At 42.7% G+C, this 25,991-nt stretch overlaps 1 protein-coding gene across 2 annotated transcripts; it reads left to right on the forward strand.

Annotated features, from left to right (window-relative positions):
* Positions 1–51: 51 nt before the first annotated feature.
* Positions 52–25,858, forward strand: LOC104918207 (striatin). Of its 2 annotated transcripts, XM_010729870.3 has the most exons (17): positions 53–400; positions 11,653–11,756; positions 14,598–14,671; positions 16,675–16,753; positions 17,576–17,746; positions 18,430–18,565; positions 18,667–18,829; positions 19,700–19,810; positions 21,156–21,299; positions 21,428–21,564; positions 21,957–22,132; positions 22,732–22,779; positions 22,874–22,995; positions 23,075–23,242; positions 23,344–23,484; positions 23,882–24,070; positions 24,293–25,858. In XM_010729870.3, exons 1-17 carry the CDS (start codon positions 188–190, stop codon positions 24,460–24,462), a joined length of 2,346 nt encoding a protein of 781 aa, XP_010728172.1. In that variant the 5' UTR covers positions 53–187; the 3' UTR covers positions 24,463–25,858. The 2 variants fall into 2 exon arrangements, with proteins under 2 accessions (XP_010728173.1, XP_010728172.1); XM_010729871.3 differs by lacking the exon at positions 19,700–19,810 and having other exon boundaries at positions 52–400.
* The last annotated feature ends 133 nt before the right edge of the window (positions 25,859–25,991 follow it).

The following is a 25,991-nucleotide window of genomic DNA, read 5'->3' on the forward strand; positions in this document are numbered from 1 at the left end:
CAACCAACATGCTGTGGGCGTGGCCGATGCCGCTGACGTCATCCAATGACAGCTAGCTGTCAGAAAGTGAGTTCATTCCCCGGAGCCGAGCAGACGGAGCGCAGTCGATAGGTTTTTGCCCTTCCGTCGGTATCTAGCACCTCGAATCAGCGATACAACAGGACAGAGCTTTCCACCGAGCCCGGCCATGGACGAACAGGCGGGGCCCGGCGTGTTCTTCAACAATAATAACAACTCTGTTTTACCCGGCGGTGGGAAAGGACCGCTGCCTGATGGCGACGCTGGGGAGGCGGCTAGGGCGCACTACAGTATCCCGGGGATCTTGCACTTCCTGCAGCACGAATGGGCCCGTTTCGAAGTGGAGAGAGCACAATGGGAGGTGGAGCGGGCCGAATTACAGGTGAAAACCCCACCACATTACACGGACACACGACCACATATCGGTGGCACCGTCGGGACGTAGCGCTGCTCCTCTCCGGGAGCTCGCGTCGAGCTGCTGTGTTTGATTGTTCTGCTAGCTCGTTAGCTTTAGCACAGCAGCTAGAAGCAGCTGCAGCGCCCCCCTGACTCTGACTTGCACGACGACTGTCGGCGACCTCTTTACTCTGCCTTAAAACCACTCAACTTTACTGTTTGCCTTCAGGAGTTGGAGGAGAAGCTGTAGAGCAGGTTTCCATGAAACTGGGTGTAGTTAAACGAGCAGCCGATAGCCACATTTACTACCAAAGTATGTGTAGTGTAGAAACACACAGCGGCCACCTGCCTACTTATAGCTAATTGTATAGCACCCCGCCTTGATTTTTATTTTATTACATTTTACATCTCAACCCATAAAAATGACGTGGAGGGGAGCTGGTAGTTTTCTGAAGTGATTTCTGAAAGCTGTCAGTGCTGACAGACTCACAGCACAGTGTGGATGTGTTCATTATGAATCTTTATGTAGCTAGCTGCCATGTCACTGCCGCTCCTGAGAGAAAACTAAAGCTGCCAGGCTTTGGGAAAAGGTCACAGCACTTTTTAATTGGTCTCACTAATTCTTTTGATAGTGTATCTGACTCTTACCTGGTGGTCAAATGTGCAGCTAATTGTAAAGACAGTGGGTTTTCCTGCTGCTGTGAGTCCTGACCTCATGTTTCACTCAGGACGCCTTGTTTTGTTGTGGTTTCCAGTCCCACTGTGATGTTAACTTTCTGTCCATAAAGTTGTATTTCCTGTCCACTTTTATTCTTGTTCCATGTTTGAAATGAAATGAAGAGTCATCCTACAGGTGAATTAGTTGACTTTTTTTTTATTTTGCCTGGCAGGATAGATAAATAAACTATCATCACCAGCCTATTTGATCAACTCTTCTTACTTTAATTATCTACAGCAGACACAATGTACCAAACTATTCTTGTCTCCAGGATTTGAATTTGGCATTGTTGCAGCTTATTACTGTTTTGAGTCTCTGTGTTCATTTGATTAGAAGTAAATTTTCTTTTCTTTCCGTCATTTTAACCCAGTTATTTTATCACAGGCAACAGTAACTTTTAGGGCAGCTCCATCAACAGACTGACTTCAGCTAACAGAACAGAGCGAGGCGAGAGGGAAACACTGCATTGTTTTTAGATCGGTGACGTATACCCTGCTCAGTGTAGTAGGGTTTTGAGTCATCTGGCCCGTGCATTAAACTTCCTGTCTGCTGTTCGTGAAGCAAGCTTATCGGCGAAGCAGCAGCAACTGCACAGTGAGGTTGCTAAATGGCTTACTGGGTGGTTGGTTGGTTGGTTTGTTTGTGGCGGCAAAACATTGCGCGCTCAATTTTGAGTTCTTGTTTTCGTTGCACCTAACCCCAAATGTGAGGCTGGCTGATGTTTTGAACATCATTTGAGAGCAAATTTAAAATAAATCACTTATAATTACACTCTTAACACTGTATCATTGTCTGAATGGATGTTTTAAGAATGCATTCTCTGTTTTGTCATCTGTGACTACACTCTCGTTCTGCGCCTGTGCTGCACTACACTGGAGCAATGATGACTCAAGCATTGAAATGCTTTGAAAATCCTCAAGGGATGTAACCTTGTTGTGTCCTTGAGGCATTTCTACATATTGGAACATGCAGTGTACTTTTACCTAGAGATGTACTGGCGGATTAACTTTGAGTGAAGGGACCACAGTGAGGAAGAAGTCGCTTAACGTAAATAGACGTATGAATTATGAAAGGTTTAAGAGGGCATGGAGCCTTGATGGAGCCTGTGCAGCATCTATATGTTCATTCCTCTACAACATAGTACACGCACGGACGTTCTGACGTGTTATCTTGCATGTTTTCAGAAGGTTACATACAGGGTTTCAGATAAAAGCCCATTGTGTACATAAAGCAGTTTCACAACCCAGTGAATACTCTCCTCCCAGGATTTTTTCTTCTTGGTGGTTACATTGAATGGAAGACAGTTGAGGCTGTGTCTTATGTCGCTGTCTGGGAGGAAGGCGAACCCCAGGGCTTGTAGGAATGTCGTCCAGCCAGCCTGTTAGGTCATGCTCAGAGCCACTCCTCTCTTCTGGAGCAGCACAGAAACTGTACTGTACATGCCTGACTTGTCCTGCTGCAGTGCTGTTTCTGTGTAGTGCACAGGCTGCTGTCATCCTCGATTAGACCCCAGTTGAACGGTCATTGATGATCCATTGATTGACTCAGTCATCAATAGGTTACAGTTACAGTCGGTCTGTAGTGTGTTATCTTGGTAATGAAAGCGATAACTATTGATTTATAGTTTATAGCCTTAGATATTAACATGACTCCAACATTTTATTAGCTAAATCAGTTTACACATTTTATTGTAGCTTTTTTAAATACAGTTTAATATCAGACACATTTTTATACAGGTGGAAGAGGATCCCTGCTGTCTCTATGGGGTCCTTGGCTTGAAAAACATTGGAGACCCCAGATTTAATTTATGAAAATGTTGAAAATGTCGATCAGTTTCCAAGATCCCATCTCCAAATGTCTTGATTTGTCAGTTCACAGTGAAAAAAACAAGTAAATATTCACATTTTCATGATTTACATGGGTCCAGGTGGTGAAGTCAAGGCCTTTTAAGAAAACATCTATGTCAATGGACAATGGCCAAAGTGTTTGAACATCTGTGTTTTGTCTACCAATCTAAATGTCTTATACAAAACATTATTTTGATCTTTTTTAAAATTATTTTTGTCGACTACATTCCGCTGTCTGCGTGTGTCTCCTGCAGGCGGGTGATCATTTCACGCGCCACCTGCCTCGGAGACGGGTGTGTGACGGTCAAATGCATGCATGAGCAATCCGTGTTGTCTCAAACTATGCTGTGTCGGGCTCTTGAAGGTGAATTTCATGTTCAAGTTGTCATTTAAACAAAGACTTAAGCTAAACAATTACTGGTTGATTAAAATAGTTGTTGATCACTTTTGATTCAGCTTTAAGTAATCGATTATCAAAATGTTGTTTGACTCATTTTCCATTGAATATCTGAACAGTTTCTTGGCTCATAATCCGAGGACTTTGGCACTGAGGCAGGATGATGGGTTGGCCCAGGTTTAATTGGACTTCAAGTTGGATTAGCGGTGGACACCAGTCAAGTGTATTTATTATTTATCAGCACTGTATACGCAGCAGGATGCCGTTGACTTAAAAACATTGTTTACTTGGGCAGGGCGAAGACATTGCAATCATGGAGCAGTTATCATTGGAGTTGCATTGTGTTTATATTATGTTGTCCAGATTTCAAGCAAAATGTAACCATGGAACAAGATGAACGCTTTTTTTAGTGGAAGACTTGTTTGTTCCAGTATTCTTGCACGCCTAAATGTGCATCTATCAGAAATCTTCTTAATTGACATCACGCTGCCGTACTGATCAGCACACATCTTTTCTCGGCCTGATGGCCGAGGTTGAATCGAGTTACGGCCTGAACAGGCCGATCAGTGCTCCACTGTGCTTCATCAGCCCTCCAGTTATGGGGAAATCCCTGCTCCATAGGATATCTCCTTGCCAGAAGTATCTGTCAGCAGTCATAATTTGACACCAGGAGAAGGTTGAAGGTGACTCAGGGTGTAAGGTGGCTCTGTGTGGGTGCAAACTGAAATGTGGACCCACTTATCTTCACTGAACAGAGGCGCCTCTTGTATTTTTTTAAAGGAAAACGTTTGAATGCGAGCTAAATTATTACGTGGCTCATGTTATTCGATTACTTACTCCATGTAGGAGAAGACCACAGCAATCTGTGGAGCAGCCTAGAATTAGTCTGCCTCAGTTAGATGACTTCTTACTGTGATTTCATGTTTACTTTAACTAATGGCAAAGCCCGAGGCATTTTTAGCTCAATGGTGCGGCAATAACAAGGAGCTAACATACACATGCATATACAGTACTGTGGCATTCAGAAATGGGTGTCACCGTCATTCCTCTGTCGAAACTACGTCCACCCCCAAGCTGCAGTTATTTTTGTTTGCTCTCTCAGTGTGTGCCTCAGAGTGGGAAAGCACAAAAAAAAAACAGAGTGCAAGCTTCCTCACTAAGAATATATGTACCATTTTTGTTCTCAGTGTTACTATGAGATTAACAAAGAAACTTTAGGCTGTACAAATGTTTAAAAAAAATACCAGCTCATGTAGAAGCTAATGCTACACGACTGCTCACATCCTTGCTCAAGTAACCAGAGCGTAGACCACAGAGAAACGACGCTGCACTCACTCACAGTGTACAAGACAGATTGTGGTAATATTCATCAAGCACACCACAAAGACTGCCATTGCAGTGCATGTGAAATATTCACCGTGCAGATAATAGTGAGTAGTTTAAAGAGTTTAGTGTTGTGAGAGCCTGAAGGGACCCTTGTTTATGAACTAAAGCCTGGTCCTCTGAGCTTTACTCTACTGTCCCTGTTGGACTCACACCAGAGCCTTTCTCTGCGCTGTAAAGCTGCCTTGTCGGCCTGCTAATTCCCATCTCCTTCCTCCATTCACACTTCGAGCCTTCATCTGTCTGTGTGGGAGTGCGGGACAGCTGCCTGCGTGTCCCTCAGAGTTGCCGGCCTCCCCCAGTTTTACAGTGAATCTGAGGTCGTCAAGTCTGTCAGAGTTGTAAATTGGTGTATGCCACAGATCAAATGGTGAATGATACTGTTGTTTTTTGTTCTTGCTTTTTATCATGCATGTTTGTATACCACGTATACATCTTCATCTACATGTATCTTTATATATAACTTGTTTTTTTGTGGGATATTTTAAATTTTTTGGTGTTACCTTTGTTGCTAGAAGCAGGGCAGATGAACACATCTTGCCAGAAATGTAGTTTCACCTAAAATTTGAAGTATTTTTTACAACACCATTTTCTCCCATTTCTTCTTCACTTTGCACTGCATCTAAATGTTGTTTTCATCATGGTCCTGCCACACCTCACAGTCGCGCGACGTATTTGTCAGAGAAAATGCTGATGTTGGAAAAATGGAGCCCTTTGCCTGCATACAAATATGTGAGCGCGTGAGCATGTGCGCCACGTGCCTTATGTAATATTAATGCAGCAACATGGGATGCATCACCCCCTGTCCACAAGATGCCCAACATGCTGCCTTTGTTTGCACCCCCTGTAAGGTAGCACTGCAGTGTCAGCTTGACGTGAGTTGTGTGACGGCGAAGTGTAAAATGAGGCTCGAGTGGAAACTCGTGATGAGATGAGAACAACAAATGTGTGTCTCTGTGAAAGTTTAGGAGAGCAGAGGAGACATATTTTTGACTGTGAGACTGTCTGTTTTATCAGTATTGTACAAGAAGGCACAGCTTGGCTCATTGCAGATAAATGAGCAGAAATCTTAATTAAATTCCAGTTTGAGCAGTTCACTGTCTCACCCTGACCCTCAGAGCAATCCTGACTCTGTGCTGGTCGAACATTAGCGGGGCGGATCGATGTGCAGTGTGACTGCATTTGAAGGAGTGAGCCGTGATCACAGACTCTCAGTATTTCACAATGTAACTCAGTGCCGCTGTGGCACAGGAGGAGCAAAGTCACGGAGCAGCAGATCAAGCTAAGCAGACAGACAGTCTGATGATTGCACGACACGTGGACATGCAGTCAGTGCGTAGCCGCCTTACGGACATGGTTGTGGAAAGAAAAACAGTCTTAGTGCAAAGACTTGTAAGAAGGAGGTGAAGAGACAGCTGGAGTTAGTACTGAAGTTACTTCAGAAGGGTGAAAGGATGATCCACCTGAACGGCAATGATGGAATGATTCATTTCATCGTGAAAGACAGTAAATTTGTCTACTGTCTGAAGTGTTGCCCTACTATTATATAAAGAATATTATGCATACATATACTATGATCGCTGTCTCCTTTAATAAGCCTGGATGTTGATGAGCCAGTGTTCACTGAACAGCTCTGATTTATGACAGCTGTAGATTTTTACATTGGTGTGACAATGAACTTTGTCAGATATTTTATGTTCTGCCAAAAGCAATTTAGATCGAGTGTGTCTGCAGGTCTCAGAAATTTAGGTTCAGGAAGGATATAGATAAAAGTAAAATTGAAAATTTATGAAAATGTCTTCAGTATTTTTCCTTTCCAGCTGTAGTCTTATTTATTAAATGTTTTTATTAAAGCTGTCAGGAGACAATACATACCTTTTTATGTTGATGCAGGATTGTTTTGACAGTTGATTGTGCTGCAGGATTAAGGATTCATGATTAAGCTGACGTGTAACTGCATGGTACCTTAATTATTCAAAATATAAGGTGACTAATGTTTGTTGCAAATGGCAACCATATTTTCCGGTTGAGCCACCAAAATCTAATGCCATATTTTAGTTAAGTTAGCGTTGAGCATTGAAATGAATTTTTTTTCCTACATACATTTATCGCCATTAATTCTGGACCAGGTCGCATCAATGAATTTCTTTCTGTAAAGTACAAATAATTCGTATACAGTATACTGGGGTTGTGCTGTCATTAGCACTGTCACATCACAGCAAGACACTTCTGAGTCGTGGATGGATTTATGGCTGTTATATGTACACTCCTGGGAAATACTGAAAAAATTTTATGATAATAAATATTTCTACATCATCCCATTTTGATTCATAATTTTATCCCTTGGCTGGTAAAAACAAATTTTATTCTATGTGATATTAAAAAAGAATAGAAAGCAGAGAAGCAAATATCTCTTGAGACTGCTTTCACTGTCTGTGCTTAGAAAGCTGGAGTGTATGTGAAGCTAACCTATCTTTGATCTTACCTTTTAATTACATTTATGTCATTGTATATAAGGGATACATCAATCAGACCAATCAATAAAAAAGAGATGAGATCGGACATGGACAGTCTACTCAGGAAAAATAGCATTTTCTCTTTACGAGGTCACATGAACTATAGGGCAGTTATGGGAAACGATTTTTAGGAGTAACATCTTTAAAGTGACGAGTACATAAATGTATCAGCTATTATGAGGAGTAACAAATAAATGTTGGTGTTGTGGGGAATGTTCTTGAAAGCGTCCATACAGTCGAGTTATCTTAGCCGTAGTCAGGTTATGTTGATGTTTTCTATGAGCAAATAGAAATCGGTGCTGTAGCCACGTTACAGTTGTCCTTAGCACCTCTGTCTTGCTTCAGTTGTTTTGCTGCCTTTTCCCCCTCTTGCTACTAGTGTAATGGCATGTGAGGAATGTACTTGGCTAGTCATCAGGTCAGCCATCATGGTGCTCATTGGTTTGCGGTAACTGTGAGAGTAAACCCGGTGTTCACTGAAAGAAAGGTTGTTTGCATTGTAAATGTGGGATTACACCAGCCGCTTAGCCTTCTTCAGCCCTGACCACGGCCGAAGGGCCCACATGTGTGACCATTTTGCTTGTGAGCAGGTCCTGAGGTCGAATGAGTATCCACTGAATGTCTTTCACAGATGGACTGAGCTCAGTCTTGCTGCTCAGACGTACTAGATTTTTGCAGCGTTCACTCTGTTTAGATTAAATGGCCTCTTTGTGTTGTAGATGTCTTTTAGCGATGACGCAGAACAAGTCTGGGAGGAATTCACAAATCTTAGACTTCTAAGAAGTCTGAAGGTCTTTTAAGAGGGTATTGTTTGTAGTCATCTTACATTCACTGACGGAAAATGAAGTTGAGAAGAAGATCTAAAATCTGGTGGAAGCAATTCATGTTGCCGGTGTAACTGCCTGTCAGTGTCATGCCAGTGTGATGACAGCTGGTAGTGCAACATTCAAATTAGACAATCTTAACTAACATTAAATGCTGCTGAAAAGAAAGAAGGATTTTAGTATCTCATTTTTAATGACTTACCACAATTAAAAAGAGTTAGATCTTTTTATTTTCATTAGTCCTCATTTTACTAATTAAATTAAGTATTTTGTGTCCAACTTTCTTACCTTAGCTTCCCAGTACTTGGCTGGTGGCTGGTGTTTATTTTCCACCCTAGCTATTAGACTTTCTCTCCTGCCTCCTTTTCCTGTCTCTGAAAAGCCCTGCACTCTAGATGGATGCCCCATGCTACATGTCTCTTACTCAGACAGACTAAGGAGCCCTTATCCAGCAGCCCAATAATGCAGGCAGTGTGAGGCCGGGAATTAAATGCTTCCTGTGTCTCTTTATGGCCCGAGTTGACTCATTGCATTCCTCCCAAGGTTAATGTTTGATGGGGGAGAGATGGCGAGCCAGAGATTCACAGAGCTGCACTCTTCTCTATCTCTGGCACCGCAGGACGCCAGGGTTCCCTGGGCCAGCGCTTCATTTGGATAAGGAAGCGAACGCTCGCTCGCTATATCAATTAACGCAGATGTATAGTTCCACCCGCAGTGGAAAATGAGCGTGCAATCTTGAGGTGACATTTGAGGTATCGTGTCGAGCGCGTCCAAATTTACAACCTGTCAAGCTCTTCTTGTGTGGCCATGCTTTAACTCTCATTGTTGAAATAACTCTGATGTTGTGAGACATCGTGGCCCATGTTATTGTTGCCTTTTTGCGCAGCATTGTTTAAACATCTGAGCTGGAAAGATCGACCACGTTCAGAGAGACATTTAATGGAAAATAGTTCTGCAATTAGCCTAATGAGGTATTTGTGGGTTCTGCGGCACAGTCGCATGTGATACAGCTTCAATGTCTCGCTAATATTTGGATTGGAGCCACTTTAGCCAGTGTAAGTTATTTTGGGAGTCAGATAGTCTGGCCTAATCCAAACAGTAATAATTTTCCATATGCAATATTTTCCTAATGCCTTATTTGTGCCCCTTCTTATGCCCCTCCTCTCCCATCTTCTAAAGCACAACGTGACGCTCAGGTCATATCCAAAAACCTTTTCAGTATTTTTCATCAGGTAAAAAATGAATGGCTTTTATCATTACCGGGACTGGGACTTTTTCCCCCGTCTAGTCATTGTCTGCATTTTATCCATGTCACTGTCACCGAGCTTATAAATGCACCTGAGGCCTTTTTGTCAAGTGTAACCTTTTTCTTTTTAGCGCTACCTTTCTGTCTTGCTTTGCCGTTCTCTTTGTAATGCCCACTGATACTGGCTCAAGGATATGGAAAGTCATTGCATTGCTAACATCGTTGTCGATCTTGAATGCATTAGTATAGATCCATCTGAGGGCAGATGCACATAAAATGTGGAGAAAAAGGAATCTGAGACTGTGTAGATGTAATTGATAACGTGACGTATGTGCTGTGCTGTGCAAGAGCATCAGTTGTTGAGCGTGTGACTGTTGCCAAGTAAACTTAGTGCCGTTTACACCATCAAACTGAGAAACAGTGCTTAAATCTTAAATCCGCTGGAGCTATAGCAGGCAGGTTGTTATGAGTTCCTCCACAGAGAAGTGCGAACGCTAAGAAATGCTGTTATTAATATGAGGCAGATTGAAGTGCTGTCATGACTCATGACTCATTGTTGCAGGCAGCGGCAGCAGCGGCTCTACTTGCTATCCATGAGAAACTGTGATCCGGCCCACTCAAACTCACACCATCCTCTGCATGTAGAGTGAAATGCAGGGGGAACCGAGTCAATATTCGTTCCCTTTTAAGATGTCGAGAGTTTGAATCATTCTCAAGAGAAAACTGGATTAGGTTTTTTGAAGTTAGACAGGAGCAGTTTGGCTCGTGATGCTTTTCTCCATCCTTGTGCGCAATGGGTGTACCCGTCTTTGCTGATGGTTTTCTCCGTGTTCGATTTTGTTTGTGTTCATCCAAAATAATAATTTCTCCTTACTGCAGAGTGGCACTTGAACTCACCTCTTATGCTCATTGTCTTGCTGGTGATATCCAACACCTGAGATGAGAGAGAGTTTAAAGTGTCATTTTGAAGCCCTGAAATAGAAACAACAGCGTGCTTATCCTCCTTTCTGTAAACAACGCAGACTGGAGAGTCTTCACCTTGCTTTAACCCTGAAACAGTGGACAGATTGTGTGTTTGGATTATCTCTGCTCCTCAGTCTATACTGTAGTGGAAAGAATCTTCATCATGTTTTTTGCTATCTGAAAATCAATTTTAATGCTCCAGCATCTTAGAGATTTTTTCCAACCCATGATTATATGTAGCTACTGCCTTCCTTTATATGATGTAACATTGACGTGTGTGATTCTTATCTTCTGCCAAAAATATATTTTTGTAACAATGTTAGTTAACAGCATTTGCTAATGGAACCAAAAAAGTGGAAGTAAACGGCGAGGGCACACACGTACCAGAGTTATCTTGCAGAGCAGCAGGACAAAGGTATTTTGTGAATACAATGTATAATGTTCTGGTACTGTTTATCTCCAGAACACAAACCTACAACCAGTGGCGTTAGTCAGTAAACTATACACCTTCATGTCATTATTTTACAGTTGGTACAGGAAGAAGACTATGAAATGCTTAGATAATTAAGTCAGAATAACTGCACACTCTCTATCTCACACACACACACACACACACACACACACACACACTCTGCTGTGTCCCTCATCAAGACCCGTTAGCTTAACTGTCAGTTTGGTTTAATTTGCAGCTCAGTGGGAAAGCGAGTCAACGGTTTGGCACACAGTGCACCAGAGTTAGTCAAAATATAGTGCTTCCTCTTTTTATTGAATCTATAATCATTTTAAATTTATGGTTCTAAATCAAATCGTGACGCTGATAATCCGGATCGACTCTTGAGATCACCCCTTTCAGTAACGCCTGATAGAGTAGTCCTGCTGAAAGCTAACAAGCTTAGCATGTGCACTTGCGCGTGTGCGTGTGTGTGTGTGGTACCCAGCAATGTAATGTAGTGCTGACTCAGACTGAGTGCGTCAACAGCTGCTGCCTGTTACTGAAGAGAGACAGCGCTGTGCAGGGGGAATAAATTTTAGAGGAGGGGGGGTATTGTGTGTGGGAGAGTGAGTAGGTTAGGTTAAAATAGAATAGTACAGATTAGCTTTTTATTTCCTATCATGCCACGCATATTGATTTGACATCATCCTATTTCAGTCTTGACAGAAGTAGTTGTTGTTAGATGTTGTCTCATGAAGGTTCTCTTTGTAGTCGAGCCTTTGTTGCTAGGTAGCTCATATCGAAGATGCCAAAACGCCGGAAACGTTGACTCTATTTATAAAAGCAACTACTGTAAAAATATCTTCCTACTTTTAAAATGTGACCTGACAATCGTATTTTTGTGTTTTCAGGCCCAAATCGCCTTCCTGCAGGGGGAGAGGAAAGGCCAGGAGAACCTGAAGAAAGACCTAGTGAGGAGGATCAAAATGCTGGAGTACGCTCTGAAGCAAGAGAGGTCAGTGCTTTACCACCCACTGCTGCTTCAGCCCACCCACAACACACACAAATACCTCAACTAGTCCTCAACAACTGCAGGCTTCCCATGAGAGATACGGAGAAGGAGAACATGGCGGCGTGAGATTGTCGCAAATCAGTGTCTGCTCCACCTGCCACACTCAAGGGTGCAGCTTTCTGCGAATTTAATAATGTGTAAAAAGGGTTGGTAGCATTTCCCAGCTTCCTCTTGTTTACATTCTACATGTACCACTCCGATGTCTCAGCTGGTGTCAGCAGAAGCAGTAACGAAGTGAGAGTGCCAGAGAAATTCCCCTGAGCAGCGGGTGTGATGTCTCTGGACAAGAGCATGTGTTGGCACGAAGGCTTTGTTTGCTGTCAGATGCTGATGACTCTGCACCGTCCTTAGTAGAAGGACGGGTTGCGAAAGGAAGGAAGAGATAGGAATTCTCTCTCCGCCTAAGATGAGCTCACCGCCGCAGCAGTCTTTCTTCAGTAAACCAGACGAATTACATTGTTATTCACAGGTGCATTAATCCCGTCACCGTCACACAAAAGGTTCCTGTGGTAGCGGTGATGATAGACTTTGCATTTCTCTTCCTCCTTGATGCATGGCTGCACCCTGGAACAGAGATATATTTGTGACTTCAACACGTCTCTGTTAATGTGTGACCCATCAAGCATATCATTCAAACAGACGTCGACAAAAACTGAACAAATAGTCCTCATTTACTTTAGCGACATGTAAAGCATTATGTAGAGCGTTTCTAGCAGCGTAGCTCAAGGACAGCTCAGTAAATTTTAAGGATCATTTCAGTTTATTATAAGTTCTGTGGCTTTGGCCATTATTCTCAGAGATAATAACACAGTCACCAAAGTACTTGCTGAAAACTGGGTAAGAAATACGGGCAGACAATCTAAATGTACTTGGAACACAAAATTATAAGCATATTTTACACAACAATTATGTGGCCATTTACAATATAAATATAGACATCTTGACATCTGTGACGTCACACATGAAGAGTGTGGTGTCTCTGGTTATCGTCATAGTGGCAGTCCTGCCTCTGCTTCCTCTCTGCTAATCTGATCATCGGTGGACCCGAGTGCTCAAACAAGCCATCTGTAACAGCACCCACCTGTCAGCGAAAACAGTTGTGCAAAACTTTAAGTCTTAATAGTTATATGTACAAATTCAGAATCAGTACAGTTGTCATGAATGTGGAAATTAACTATAGAGTCCAGGCCGTAAACGTGTAGCTCACATGATGACCACTCCCTTGCAGGTGTGATTTAATGCCGTCACTGTGTAGCTGGACAATCCAGTCACTGTGTCCTCCCTCAGCAATAACCACAGAGGAAGTGCTTGACCACTCTGTGGTCAACAGGAGAAAACACTGGTTGTGTTAGACAACTACAAGCTGGGAATGTGTGGAATTCTGTGAATGCAAAGGAAAGCATTCCTGAAAGGAGGCAGAGTCGTGCCTGGATTAGTGAAGGTTAAGAGGAGTAAAATAAAAACTGGCGTGGGTAACAAATGCAATGACTGGCTGCAGGTGTCTTCATGTGAGCTGGGACATGTCTAGCCTGAGTTAGACAGGTGTGAAAACAGCTCAGTTATGTTGTTCCTCCAGTCGGTTCAGAGCGTAGACATACATTTAACCTACCCGCGTTCTGTGAGGAACATCATCATTTAGGTTGTTATGCATGGAGTCATCCTCTGGCTGTTTGTAATTTATATATTTATACATCACCTCAGGAGCAACACCCAGGATTGCTGGTGATAACCCAGGATTACTACCGCTTTTCCCTGGTTGCTAGGCAACAGGTCATGTCTCTGAGGGTATCTGAAAGCAATAGATCAATCAGAAATGGCTTTCTGAATGTAGGATGCACCCAATTTGAAATGAATTTGATTTGGATGGGTCTGCTTCCTCTGGATCGGTGGAGGAGTGCTGCGGTGGGGGCTGTGTGACATGAAAGGGGTGAGAGCCCTCCATGTATCGACTGCTCACGTCTCACGTGGATGTGTGTGCTGGAAGAAACATCGTAGTATTGCAAAGGCAGAAACAGACAAACCTGCATGTTGCAGTTTTATAAATGTTGTATGCCATCTCTTTCTAAACGTGTATGTCTATGAATCATTCTCAGTGGAATCACACTGTAACATTTTGTATTATTGTTTTACACATTTTCTTTCTAAACTGGTGATTCCAAACAAATTGTAATTCAGGTTTTTGTTTTTTACATAAGAGAAAAGTCTGATGATAAAAGTTTATTGCATGAACATCACTTTGTTATCATATGTGAGCAGCTGAAAAGATTAATCAACCAACTAGTCAGCCCATCAATCAAATATTAATTGTTTAAGTATTTGTTTTGGGCAATAAATTCACCGCTTTCAACTGCTCAAATGTGTCTCCTATGATAGGAAATGTGTTGTCCCATCTGAATATGAAACAGTACGAGCTATTTGAATATGTCAACCTGGAACCTGTGAAATTATGATAAACATTTTTCACTGTTTTCTGCCAAAAAGCGATTAATCAGTCATGGAAGTATCACCAGCTGCAGCCCTTTTCTATATTGTTATACAAAGCTAAAAGTAATGTTGTAATATCGATTTCAGCCACACTACCTACAGCCGTACATTCTTGTGACTCTGTCCAACAAGCTAACATGTTTGTGTGAAGTACAGAGTACAGCAAGTTGCTGCTGGTCTGACTTTCAAAGCGTATGCAGATGCCACGCATAATGAGTTTTTTTAATAGCCTCCTTTCAGACCTTTTGATCAGCCCTGTTTGCTTATTTGTCTGTCTCCGTTTTCTCTCTTCACTTCCAGAGCAAAGTACCACAAGTTAAAATATGGGACAGAGTTAAATCAAGGTGACATGAAGCCTCCGAGCTACGACTCTGGTAAGTCTACGGTGGCTCACTCATCCGACTCCACCTCTTCTTACTAAATCACTGTGATTGTTGAGTTTGCATACCTCAAGTGACAGGACTAGTACGCATGTGTAGGGAGCATTCATGTTGAATCTTGTTTGACTTTCTTCTCAATGTCCTTTCCCGAATGCTAAAAGAGCGCCATTGTTGTTACGGATGTACTGAATAAAAATTTTAGCTACTTAAAGAGTTGATAAATAACAAATGTAATCAGATTGGACAGAAAGGTTTGGAATAATTCTTTCACTTTGATTTCTGACAGACACACACTGAGAAGGCTTGGTTCACCCAAATTATACATAGAAAAAAATATTCACTTACTTCCAGATAGTTGTGTTTTTATTTCTTGTGTTAAAAGTTATGTGAGTTATCCAGAGGACAGGGACAACATCTCTAGAGCAAGATATTATTGATGTATTTATTATTTTATGTAAATAGAGTCTGAACAGTCAGTCAAGTCATTGATTAGCCAATCAACAGAAAATGAATCGTTAATTTTTCTCTTTATAGCATGCAGAACATCAACATTTCAGCCTCTGCATTGTTGAAGTTTTACAGACGCAATCTGCAGGTTTATTCTGTAATGAGTATAACTGTGAACTGCAGCTACTACTGTAAATGTTTTCATGCTGTGAACTCTACAAATGCTATTTTCATCCCTTAAGCACTTAGAAATATTGGAAATTTGAGCTTCTATATTTCAACTCTATCTACTGATGGAGATTGTGTTGAAAGCTCAAAGTCAGCTAAATGGATGTTGTGGTTTGAGCACAATGTTCTTCATCAGATATCTAAAAAGTCAGGAAAACAAACTCTCTGCATGGCGTTATACTGCTCAAGGTAAATATTAACAACAATAATAATAGTAAAATGTTGCTCACACCTTCCCATTACAGTACTTTTCCATGGGTATCCATGCTACTACCTCTTCCTCGTCATATTATTGTAGTTAATGATGGCAGAGGACTTAAACCTGAGAGGCCAATTTAAGTCAGATTGCGACATTTCCTCTCCTCTCTCCTCATCTCTATTCATGAGGGCCAATCAAAGCAGCCGAGCCCTTGAAGTGTTGATGAATGAGGGGAGGAGACGAGTGAGGTGAAGGGGGAGAGGTGTTAGGTTGAGGGGAAGGGAGGGATGGGAGGTGTTGCACGTATGGTGGCGCACCTGCCCACTCCTCACCCTCCTGAATTAGGCATGACCCACTTTTTGATGCACCCTCGTCAGTCTGCCCTACCAAATCAACCCCTCCACACACACACACACACACACACACACACACACACTTACACTATCTAAATCTTATTAACACGTCTCTCTGTTCTGTATAAAATTCCCAGCTGACTTGCGACCGTGTTGCAGATGTTGTTTAATATCAAAGTGAGCTTCGACTCTCATCACTGTTTGTTTTGTCAGAGCTGTAGACAGCCATAAAGAGTGTGTGCCATTCTGGATGCTGCAGGCACAGACGCACGTCGTTGCTCTTTGTAGTATGTCATGGAACATTGTTGGAGCAGAGACCAGCCATTTTAAGGGGTCGGAATGTGTCATTGGATATCAAATGTCTTGTTTCAGCATCACAGAACAAGCCGCTAATGAGTTTTACATCTCTTTTCTGTTTCTCCTGATGGTGCTGATGTTTGCACAGATTAAATAAAATAATAAATGGGACCAGTTATTATCATACCTTTGGTCCAAAGGTGACTGATTTGGGGCGTAAATACTGATACTGTTTCAAGAATGTTCGGTTATTTTTTTACAATGAACATGGTACAATTTAAATAGAAGCAATCCCCTCTTCTATTTAACTCTATCCCACTGTTGATTTACTGGAAGCAGCTAAGCTCTGGATGTGTGTAGTTGCCAGGATGCTGTGATGCAGGAATGTTCTGGGCGTGTTTACAGAGTGGAAATAATGTCAGAGGCCGGGCTGATTGTGGAGCCCTAATTTGTGTCCTTCTCTTCTCCTCCAGATGAGACCAATGAGAACGAGTGCTCTGGATCACTCAACAATCAGCTGTCCTGGAAACAAGGCCGTCAGCTCCTCAGACAGTGAGTGCACATGCTATAATCTTCAACCCTGAAAGCCAAATCATTGCACTTAAAGGATGTTGACCAGCACCTAGCTGAATTTCCCTGCAGTACTATCGTCACTCACAGCTTTTATGAAGTACACCACTGTGCCTGAAGTGCAATACAGCCCAGAAAGAACTGTGGAGAAGAGCTCCCTCACATGGACAGACGGCATCACTACCTGCTCTGTGTTTTGCTTTCTCCAGTGTACTCAGCTGGCTCAGGAAAGTCCGGTTATTGTATCATCCTACTCTCTAGTCAGTCTGTGTAAATACAGCAGGCTCCGTCCTTTCATCCCAGACGCCATCAGGCAGCCTCGCGCATCATCTGCCCCAACATGCCGGCTCATGAGGCAGCCAATTTATTCTTGACTCCCTGTCAAGGGACAGATCAATAATGTGCTAAGACACCCCTCCCTTTCAGTCAGTGGCCCGCTCAAACAGCTCGAGCTTCTTCTGCATCCCTTCAGGGTGGGTGTAAATTTTGATGAGTGGCTCATCTTGCCTCACAGAGCTGATGCCATCAACGAGACGACTGCCAGAGGACCTGTCGCTTTTGACAGTAACAACTATTCCTCATCTCTGACTGTAGGCAAGCCTTTGGAGTAAATGAACTTATTGTCACCTGAAGACTTTATTTAATTGTCCATCGCAGCAGGAGGGACTCACTTACATTGACTTATCATCCAAACTTCCCCCTTGCTACACTATATATACGTATGTTTGTATTACTTTACAACAAATTACACTTCTAAAAATAAAGTTAGACCAACCAGGTTTAAGTTGATTTACCTTGTTCCAGGTACCTGCAGGAGGTGGGCTACACAGACACCATTTTGGATGTAAAGTCCCAGCGGGTCCGAGCGCTGCTAGGGTTAGCTGGGGACGGAAGCGGGAGGACAGGTGAACGGACCAGTACTGAGCCTTTGGTCAATGGGACAGACACATCAACAAAGGGCATGGGCACCAGAGGGTAAGTTTTTTTTTTTTGTGTGTGTGTGTTTTGTTTGTTTTTTTTTTTTGTTATGAAGCTATCTGTGGACTGTGTGATTACAAGAATATTCCACATTCATTGCATGTGCGGGGTGGATCTAATCAAAAGCAGATTGTGGAGTGAATGTCGATGTGCAGGTGTTGTGCTACGATAAAAGCACATTTTAAAAAAAACAACATGCAGGCTGTCATGTTCTCAAAATGTAGCAAAACAATAAACAAACTTTGGTGATTTTGGCCAAGGCAAAGAGAAAGTGACGACCATGTTTCTTTCATAATTGTGATCTTTTGTCCAGGACCAAAATCGCACAGTGTGAAGTGGTCTTAAAGGGCAACACACACACGACATTTTTGTTGGACTTGAGAGAAGAGCCCTATTTTTTGCAATGATCCCTCAGTGGTTAGCAACCACTTAACAATTTAGCAGTTAATGAACAATTTTAACAAATAAATGAATTGTCCAAAACGACATTAATGCAGTGAAACATCTTTTTTTGCTTGGCTCATATCAGATAACATAGATGCCGGTTTGTTTATTTATTTATTTATTTTTTTGCTGCTGTCATGGTGGAAACCAAAAGCTTACACACAGTTTTAAAGTGTTGTAACAGCAGTTACACATTGCGAGTGTGTGCTAATGGTTGTATCATTGTTCCTCAACAGGAAAACTGAGCTCTCTGAAAATAGCGCCGTACTGGAAGCCTTCAAGTTCTTTGAGAATGCAGCAGCCGAGTTCAGCGATGAAGATGAGGAAGATGATAGCGAGGGGAGGGACAGGACTAATGTGGAATCCAGGACGGTGAGAAAACAATTTGCCCTCACTCTCTGCACTGGCACAAAGTTGAATAGAAGTTGTCTCTGTACTATTAATAACGGCCCTCAATCACGCCTGCCCCCCAGATCTTGAGGAAGAAGCCTGCATCGTCCACAGCGCCCGCCAGTATGGACACCAGTGAGGACCCTGACACAGAGGAGGCTCTGAAGGGCTTTGACTTTCTCTCCAGTCCTGACGAAATGGACACCTCGCCAGAGTCCAGAGGCAACGGGGACGGCACAGACTGGGGTAAGTCGAGAATAAAGCGGTGTTGAATTGGATTGAAAGTACCACCTAGACACTACAGATACATATCTATTATATCAAAATGTTTCTATTGCACAATGGTGAGCTTGTTTAATTTTTATCACACAAGTTTCAGACTGAAAAATTCACACTGAAAATATGATAATAATAATTTTATGCTGTAATCTCGACTTTCTCATAGTTTGGTGACTGTTCATGGAGTACTCGTCATTCATATATCATGCTGTGGTCATAAATCATGATGTTTGGAGTTTCTCTGTTTAACCCATAGTTTGTGATCTCTTCCACTGTGTGTTCCCATAGCCAGCCTGTGACCACAATGTCTCTTCCACTCCTGTGTGTCGTCAAATCAACCTGCTGATTTTCATTGGTCCGCAGACCAAAGCCAGAAAAAAAAGGGTCTTGATGTCATGCTGAGGTTTTTCTTTTGTGTTTTGAACGTGGGTTTAAGTCATGCAGCAATTTGATTACCACAACGATTTCACAGTGTGGATTTTATGATCAGATGTCGTCACAACTCAAATGAAAGAATTCCCCACATGACATTAACTTCCCTCCCACCACTCTCGCTTCTTTCAATAGAAATCCTAAAAAGATTAAACGAGATGGCTGTGAATGCTGCTCCCGAGTATAGCGAGTCTAATTTCACTGAGGTGGTAGAGCCTGCTTAAAGTAAAGGTGCTTATCTCAGGTCCTAAAGGCCTACTACTCTCCTGAAGGCTTGAGAAACCTCCAGGAGAATATGAATCCAAGAGAGGTCTCTGCACTTTACCCACCCTGCCAGGCCCCTCGGGCTTTGACCAGGGCAGTTCCTCAACAGCCTCTCGGTCTGGTTTTGTTCCCCCTGTGTAGAGAAGGACGAGCAAGGTCCCATATCTGAGGCCTGGGACGTGGACCCGGGCCTGATAACCAAACTCAAGGAGCAGTACAAAAAGGAGCGCAAGGGGAAAAAGGGGGTGAAGAGTAAGTCCTGTCAGGCATTGCTGCCTCCCTCCTACTCCTCTCTCTCTAGAGCCTGACTTTCCTAAGTTCAGCCAGCAAAAAGCCTCAAATCAAAAACAAAACATCTCCGCTGTTTTTTCTCATCTCCGTCTTTAGCTCCTCCTTATTATGCCTTCTTCTTGGCACTGCTCTGTCCTTTTGTCTGTCATTTCATACCGACTGTCTCCTCTGTCTTCTAAATGTACATGCAAAATCTGTCACCTTTGTTTTCCAAACAAACTGCGATGCTCGATGCATGTTTGTCTGTCCCGTTTAAATGTTTTCATTTACATTTACATCGTCATCTCATCCAGCCTATCAAATATCAGAGATTAACGTGATAGTTGCAATGACACGTCCGTCTTTGTCCCGTCTAGGCCTGCAAGTCTCTCCATAGTTCCCTACATCAGTATCTCCTCCAGTCATAACAACATAATTATCACCATCTTCATCCTCATCTGTCAGCCATGTTGATACCCCAGTAATAAGCAATTTTGTTGCTGTTGTAAATTGTTAGCAATTAAAAGCTTTTTCAGTGACTTGCTGAAGTGACTCAGCTGAATACTACTGCTCTCCGAAGAACAGCCCACTTCAGATGTAACCTCGTTCAGTGGCTGAGAGCGTTTATATTTTACTTTTATGAGGTTATGAAGTTCTGCCTTGCTGCAGGGTTTTTTTTTTATTATTAGAGTTATGAAATCACAAACTCAGTTCGTCTCACTTTTTCCTTTTGATTGCATCACCACTTTTTACTCTTGGCTTTCAATTTCTTTAGTTCATGCTGTGTCGATACGTTATCACTTCTGTGGATGTGTGGAGAAGATCAGCTGGAGATCTGTTCAGGATTTCTTTCTGTTCTCTCTTTTTTAGTGCCTTTGGTATACTGTATTTCTTTGCACCGGGGTTAAGGTTTTATTCTAAGGGCCACAAAAGTATAATTGGTTCACAAAATGATTCTGCTTGGGCTGAGACCTCAAAAAAATCCTGCCGTATGCTATTACTCTCTCCACACAGCCTACACTTGAAGATGAACGTGCCTCAGTACCTTTTTCTACCTCTTCAGTTCTTCTAACACTTCTTCTAAGACTCTGGTGCTACACTCTTCCCTCCATTTTGTCTCTCTTTGCATACCATCATTCATTCATTTATTTTCTTCCCTTTCAGTGCCGCTTCCCTTCCTCGTTCATTCAGTTTTCTCTTTTTCAGCCTGCACTCACAGTTTTGCAATGAAATATTTTGTTGTTTTTCATTCATTTATTTATTGTGTCTCCGCTCTCTGTCACTCTTTGTCTGTTTGGTAACATCTTTGACCTGACTCGTTAAACAGGGCCAAACCGGTCCAAGCTGCAGGACATGCTGGCTAACCTGAGAGATGTAGAGGACTTGTCCCACATGCAGCCTCCATCCACCCCACAATCCCGGCCTAACGCGGTCCGGTTCAACGAGCATGATGGGAACCGAACAGATGAAGGTGCTCGAGCAAAATCACATTTTACTTTTGCAATTTTTTTTGTTAGACTGCTGTAAATCCCTTCCATACCCGGCTAGCTGTGTGTACAGTTATTGTATATTTATTATATTTATTTGTTCTTTCCCCAGTTGAGGCGCTGACTTTCCCGCCTACTTCAGGGAAGTCTTTCATTATGGGCACAGACGAGGCGATGGAGAGCGAGCTGGGCCTAGGGGAGCTTGCTGGACTCACCGTGGCCAACGAGGCAGACAGTCTGGCATACGATGTGAGTAGGAAGAGGCATGGAGCGGTTTCTCGAGGGAAAACTGTCAATGTTCATGCTATCATCAGGCATCCCACCTTTTTTCTCTAATTTACAGAATGTGTGGCATCACATGCTGAAAACTAATTAACTGAGTCTTGACAGCTATTTTTATAAACCGTTAGGAGGGAAGCTGCTTTGAAAGTGTAGTACAGGAAGATATAGCATGCTGTTTTAGTTCAGGCTTTTAAAGAAAGAAAGGATGTTTATTTATAAGACATACAAAACATCATCTTGCATACTATTGTTTATCCATTTATGTAATTCCACCAAGCTGCTTCAGCTGCAGCTCCTTTTCATTTGGAGTGAACGTTGTTAATTGGATGTTGAGTTCTGATTAGATGTCTTCTCTTCAGATTGGCAACAACAAGGACGCCATGAGAAAAACATGGAACCCCAAATTCACTCTGCGCAGCCATTTTGATGGGATCCGAGCTCTGGCCTTTCATCCCGTGGAGCCCGTCCTCGTCACCGCTTCGGAGGACCACACACTCAAGATGTGGAACCTACAAAAGACCGCTCCTGCTAAAAAGTAAAAATGTCTTCGCACTTCCAAACACTTTTCCAGTGCAACCCAGACGGATTTCTCAGTCAAAAGAACCAAAATAAACAGCATTCATTGTACTGTTGTATTGATTAGGCGCCAATTCCTCCTTTATCCGCTCACGTAGAGACACTTATGCTCAGACAGCAGTGTGTTCAGTTCAGTAGCTTTGTACTTGAGGCATCAGACTGAGCAACATGAGGAAGAAAAGCTCTATTGTTGATTACAGTCCCATAAGGAGGATAGCTTGTCACTGTCACACTATTCAGCTACAGGAAATCGTCCCCATGTGACTAAGAACCGACACTCCGCTCCAGAAGACTCATTATAACACGTCACCACTCTGCAGCCCACACACAGTCTGTAGTAATGTGATGTGTTTATTTTTAGAGGCTAAAGTCACTTCAGAGATTGTTTGTTTGTATTTTATTGTGAATAAGACTAGAAATAATTGATTTCTGGTATGGCAGCATTTATAGCTCTGTACAGTTTAATGCCAATCATTTTTAACCTAATCATCAATACATATTAAGTCACTGCTGTTTAGTTTCGTACGTTATATTAATGAGCTCATTGTTTGTCCACAGGAGTACTTCTTTAGATGTGGAACCGATCTACACTTTCAGAGCCCACAGGTAAAAACACATGAATCATTTTCTTTCAGTTTTATTGCCTTTTTAGTTTGAATTTTTAAAAAGTTTTGATAATTCATCATTACTTGAACCACAGGGGGGCTGTACTGAGTGTGGTGATGAGCAGCACAGGGGAGCAGTGTTTCAGCGGAGGCGTTGACGGCACCATACAGTGCTGGAACACCCCCAATCCCAACATCGACCCCTACGACTCCTACGGTACAGTGCCTTTTCATTTGAATCTGAGGATTTTCACATCAAATCGTGGTGACTGACGCGCGTTGTTTTTCCGTGGCAGACCCGTCAATGCTGCGCGGCGCTTTGTGTGGACACACCGACTCAGTTTGGGGTTTGGTGTACAGCAGCGCACACCAGCGCCTCCTCTCCTGCTCTGCGGACGGGACCGTGAGACTGTGGGACGCCAACACCACCTCCCCTGCCCTCGCAGTATTCAACGAAGATAAAAGTACTGACTACAAGTTTCTATCACGACTTTTTTCACCCCTCAATATTTGCTTCAGTTGAATAATTAACATAACATGAATTTGTCTGTTTTTCACATACAAGAACTAGGAGTTCCCTCGTCTGTGGACCTGGTGTGCAGTGAACCGGCCCACCTGGTCACGTCATTCACAAATGGGCAGATTGGCCTCTTCAATATGGAGACCCGCCAGCTTGTCCTCAGTCTGGAGTCCAGCGTGGAGCCAGGTAGAGAGTGAAAAGCAGCATTTACACCTCTGATCATTAAAAATCTCCAGTCGTTTCTAGGCTGGTGATAATAAAACACGTTCAGGTATAAGACTCGTGATAGTCATAATAATGAAGTAGTCAGTTCAGTGATATCAGAAAATATGACTCTTGAGTAACATCTAGTGGCAGTTGGAGGAAAATAAACTATTAGCAGACACAGTCACCAAAGTCTTCTGTACTTCAGTTATAACACAAAATGGTGCATAATAATGTTTCGTATATATATCTGTCCAGTGTAACTAAGTAGTATATCAGCAAGTACTCATGTCTCATCACTTACAAACTGACAGATTTTTGACGTTCCCTCTCCTGCTGTGTGACTTCTCACGGTGTACGTCTGTTTTTTTTTTGACAGGTACTCCCTGTCAGATCAACAAAGTCCTCAGTCACCCGACTCTTCCCATCACTATCACTGCGCAAGAGGACAGACACATCAAGTTCTTTGACAACAACAGCGGGAAGCTGATTCACTCCATGGTTGCTCACCTGGACGCTGTCACAAGCTTAGCTGTAGACCCTAATGGACTTTATCTGATGTCAGGCAGTGAGTAGCTCTCCAAATTCTCTTTGTGTCTAACATAACCATTTCCCCTTCATATATTAGTTCATTGGTAGTTTGTGTACACAGTGTAGGGTTCCCAGGCATCATATTGTCACCACATATGCCACAAATGCAATGATTTAGGAGAAACTGGTTCATGCTCACAGTTACATTTTTGTTGCTGTTCTCCCTTTTAACGATTGTAACTTGTCGTCTCCTCTGCAGGTCATGACTGCTCCATCCGACTGTGGAACCTGGAGAGTAAAACCTGCATCCAGGAGTTCACAGCTCACAGAAAGAAGTTTGAGGAGTCGATCCATGATGTGGCGTTTCATCCGTCTAAATGCTACATCGCCAGCGCCGGGGCAGATGCTCTCGCCAAAGTGTTTGTATGACGCGGAGCTGCGTCTCTCCCTGCAGCCCCGCTCTCTGACTCAGCCTCCCATGATCAGGGACCAATAGAGACACGGGAGGGGAAGGACCTTCAGACATGAGTCCAGCCCTAACTCTCACAGCCCACTGGTTTCATGTCGGACTGGTAGACTATGTAGCCGCTAGCCTAAAATGGGCCATGACTCTCCATAGAAAGGGTCAGCAGGGAGCGCAGTCAGGAGGAGAACTGCTCTCTAGTCCACCATCTACCATCCAGGCAGGCCTGGGTGTGATGGGCCACAGCGCCTCAAACCCCCACCCCCCACCCCTCCCCGCCTGACAGACTTAAACTTAACCTCCGTAGCTAGGAGGCTCAGGACAAGTGTTAAAGAGTGTGGAGTGGAGAAATGAGGTTTCAAGCCGGTCTTCTACCCCTGTGACTTCACGCTCATCCAGAATCCCTCTGGCCCTCGACCTTCTCTCTCAGACGAACCGGGTCCGGGCTCTTTACTCCAAGTCAGGTTTTGTGTTGTGTTGTTCCAGAAATGTGGGGTACTGAAGGCTCAATGGAGCTGTCACGGAAGCCTCTCACTTCTTCTTCTCTGCTTCCCAGACTGACTCTGCTTGCTGGCCTGCCTTTATTTTCCTTTTTAAAACACGTATTGACAAAATGTGCCTTTGCTTTAAAAGGTCTTGAAAAATGTTATTTTAACAAGCTTGTTTTGGGGAGGGAGGGGGACGGCGGAGAAACAGAGCTGGTTGTCACAATGTTGTCGATTTTAACATTGGATGTAAAATTACAAATGCTTATAATAAACAAAATATATATTCAGTCTTAAAAATTTACTGTGCAGCGTGAGTTTGAGTGCTCCTTTTTGATAAGTGTGTTTGGGGAATCAATTTTGTGCATTTCAGGGCAAAGTTGGTAGAATGACACAGACCATTAAATATAATGCCTGTCCGTTAGATTCAAGTTATTGTACACTTCAGAAGTAAGATTACAAGCATTAAGTGTCCAAAGTAAACCATCTTGGTTATATAATTGCAATTCAAACTTGGTTCTAGATGTCCTTTTTAGGAATAACTAATTGATTTTGGCCAGTTTGCTCTTGTTTGAATTGAATAGCTTGTACTGTATGTAGTTTTCCCCAGTTGTGTGGACATGCTCGACTACGATGTGATGTATCATGTCCAGATATTTACAGTAGTCCAGTGTTTAGCAGGAAATTAGTGCAGTACTGTAGGACTTGAAGAGTTAATCATCCAACACTGAGGAAAGAGAAATGTCCTGCAAGTTATAAAAACAACAAATCAATCAAGATGTTGTACATATAGAGTACAGCTTCAAATGAGCCATTTTCTCAGTCACTGGTTTGTATATGAAAGTATGTTCAAAATAAAACCTGCTGTAAAATCTTACCTGGGCTTTGATTTTGGTCATTTGATGAGCTGTTTGCAACTTGGAAGAAAACCTTGGATTTGTTTACATTATGGCAGCATTAATGGTATGCTGAATTCACCATTAGCAGTTATTGTTTGTAGTGCATCCTTG

This window comes from Larimichthys crocea, chromosome III, assembly GCF_000972845.2.
Source record: "Larimichthys crocea isolate SSNF chromosome III, L_crocea_2.0, whole genome shotgun sequence".
NCBI lineage: Eukaryota > Metazoa > Chordata > Actinopteri > Sciaenidae > Larimichthys > Larimichthys crocea.

What these genes read in the sequence shown, in the direction of transcription:
- LOC104918207 (XM_010729870.3), top strand. Translation starts at nt 188, where the DNA reads ATGGACGAACAGGCGGGGCCCGGCGTGTTCTTCAACAATAATAACAAC. An exon ending in AAGGGCATGGGCACCAGAGG is followed by an intron (nt 17,747 to 18,429) that starts GTAAGTTTTTTT and finishes GTTCCTCAACAG; the next exon opens with GAAAACTGAGCTCTCTGAAA. An exon ending in CGGGGACGGCACAGACTGGG is followed by an intron (nt 18,830 to 19,699) that starts GTAAGTCGAGAA and finishes CCCCCTGTGTAG; the next exon opens with AGAAGGACGAGCAAGGTCCC.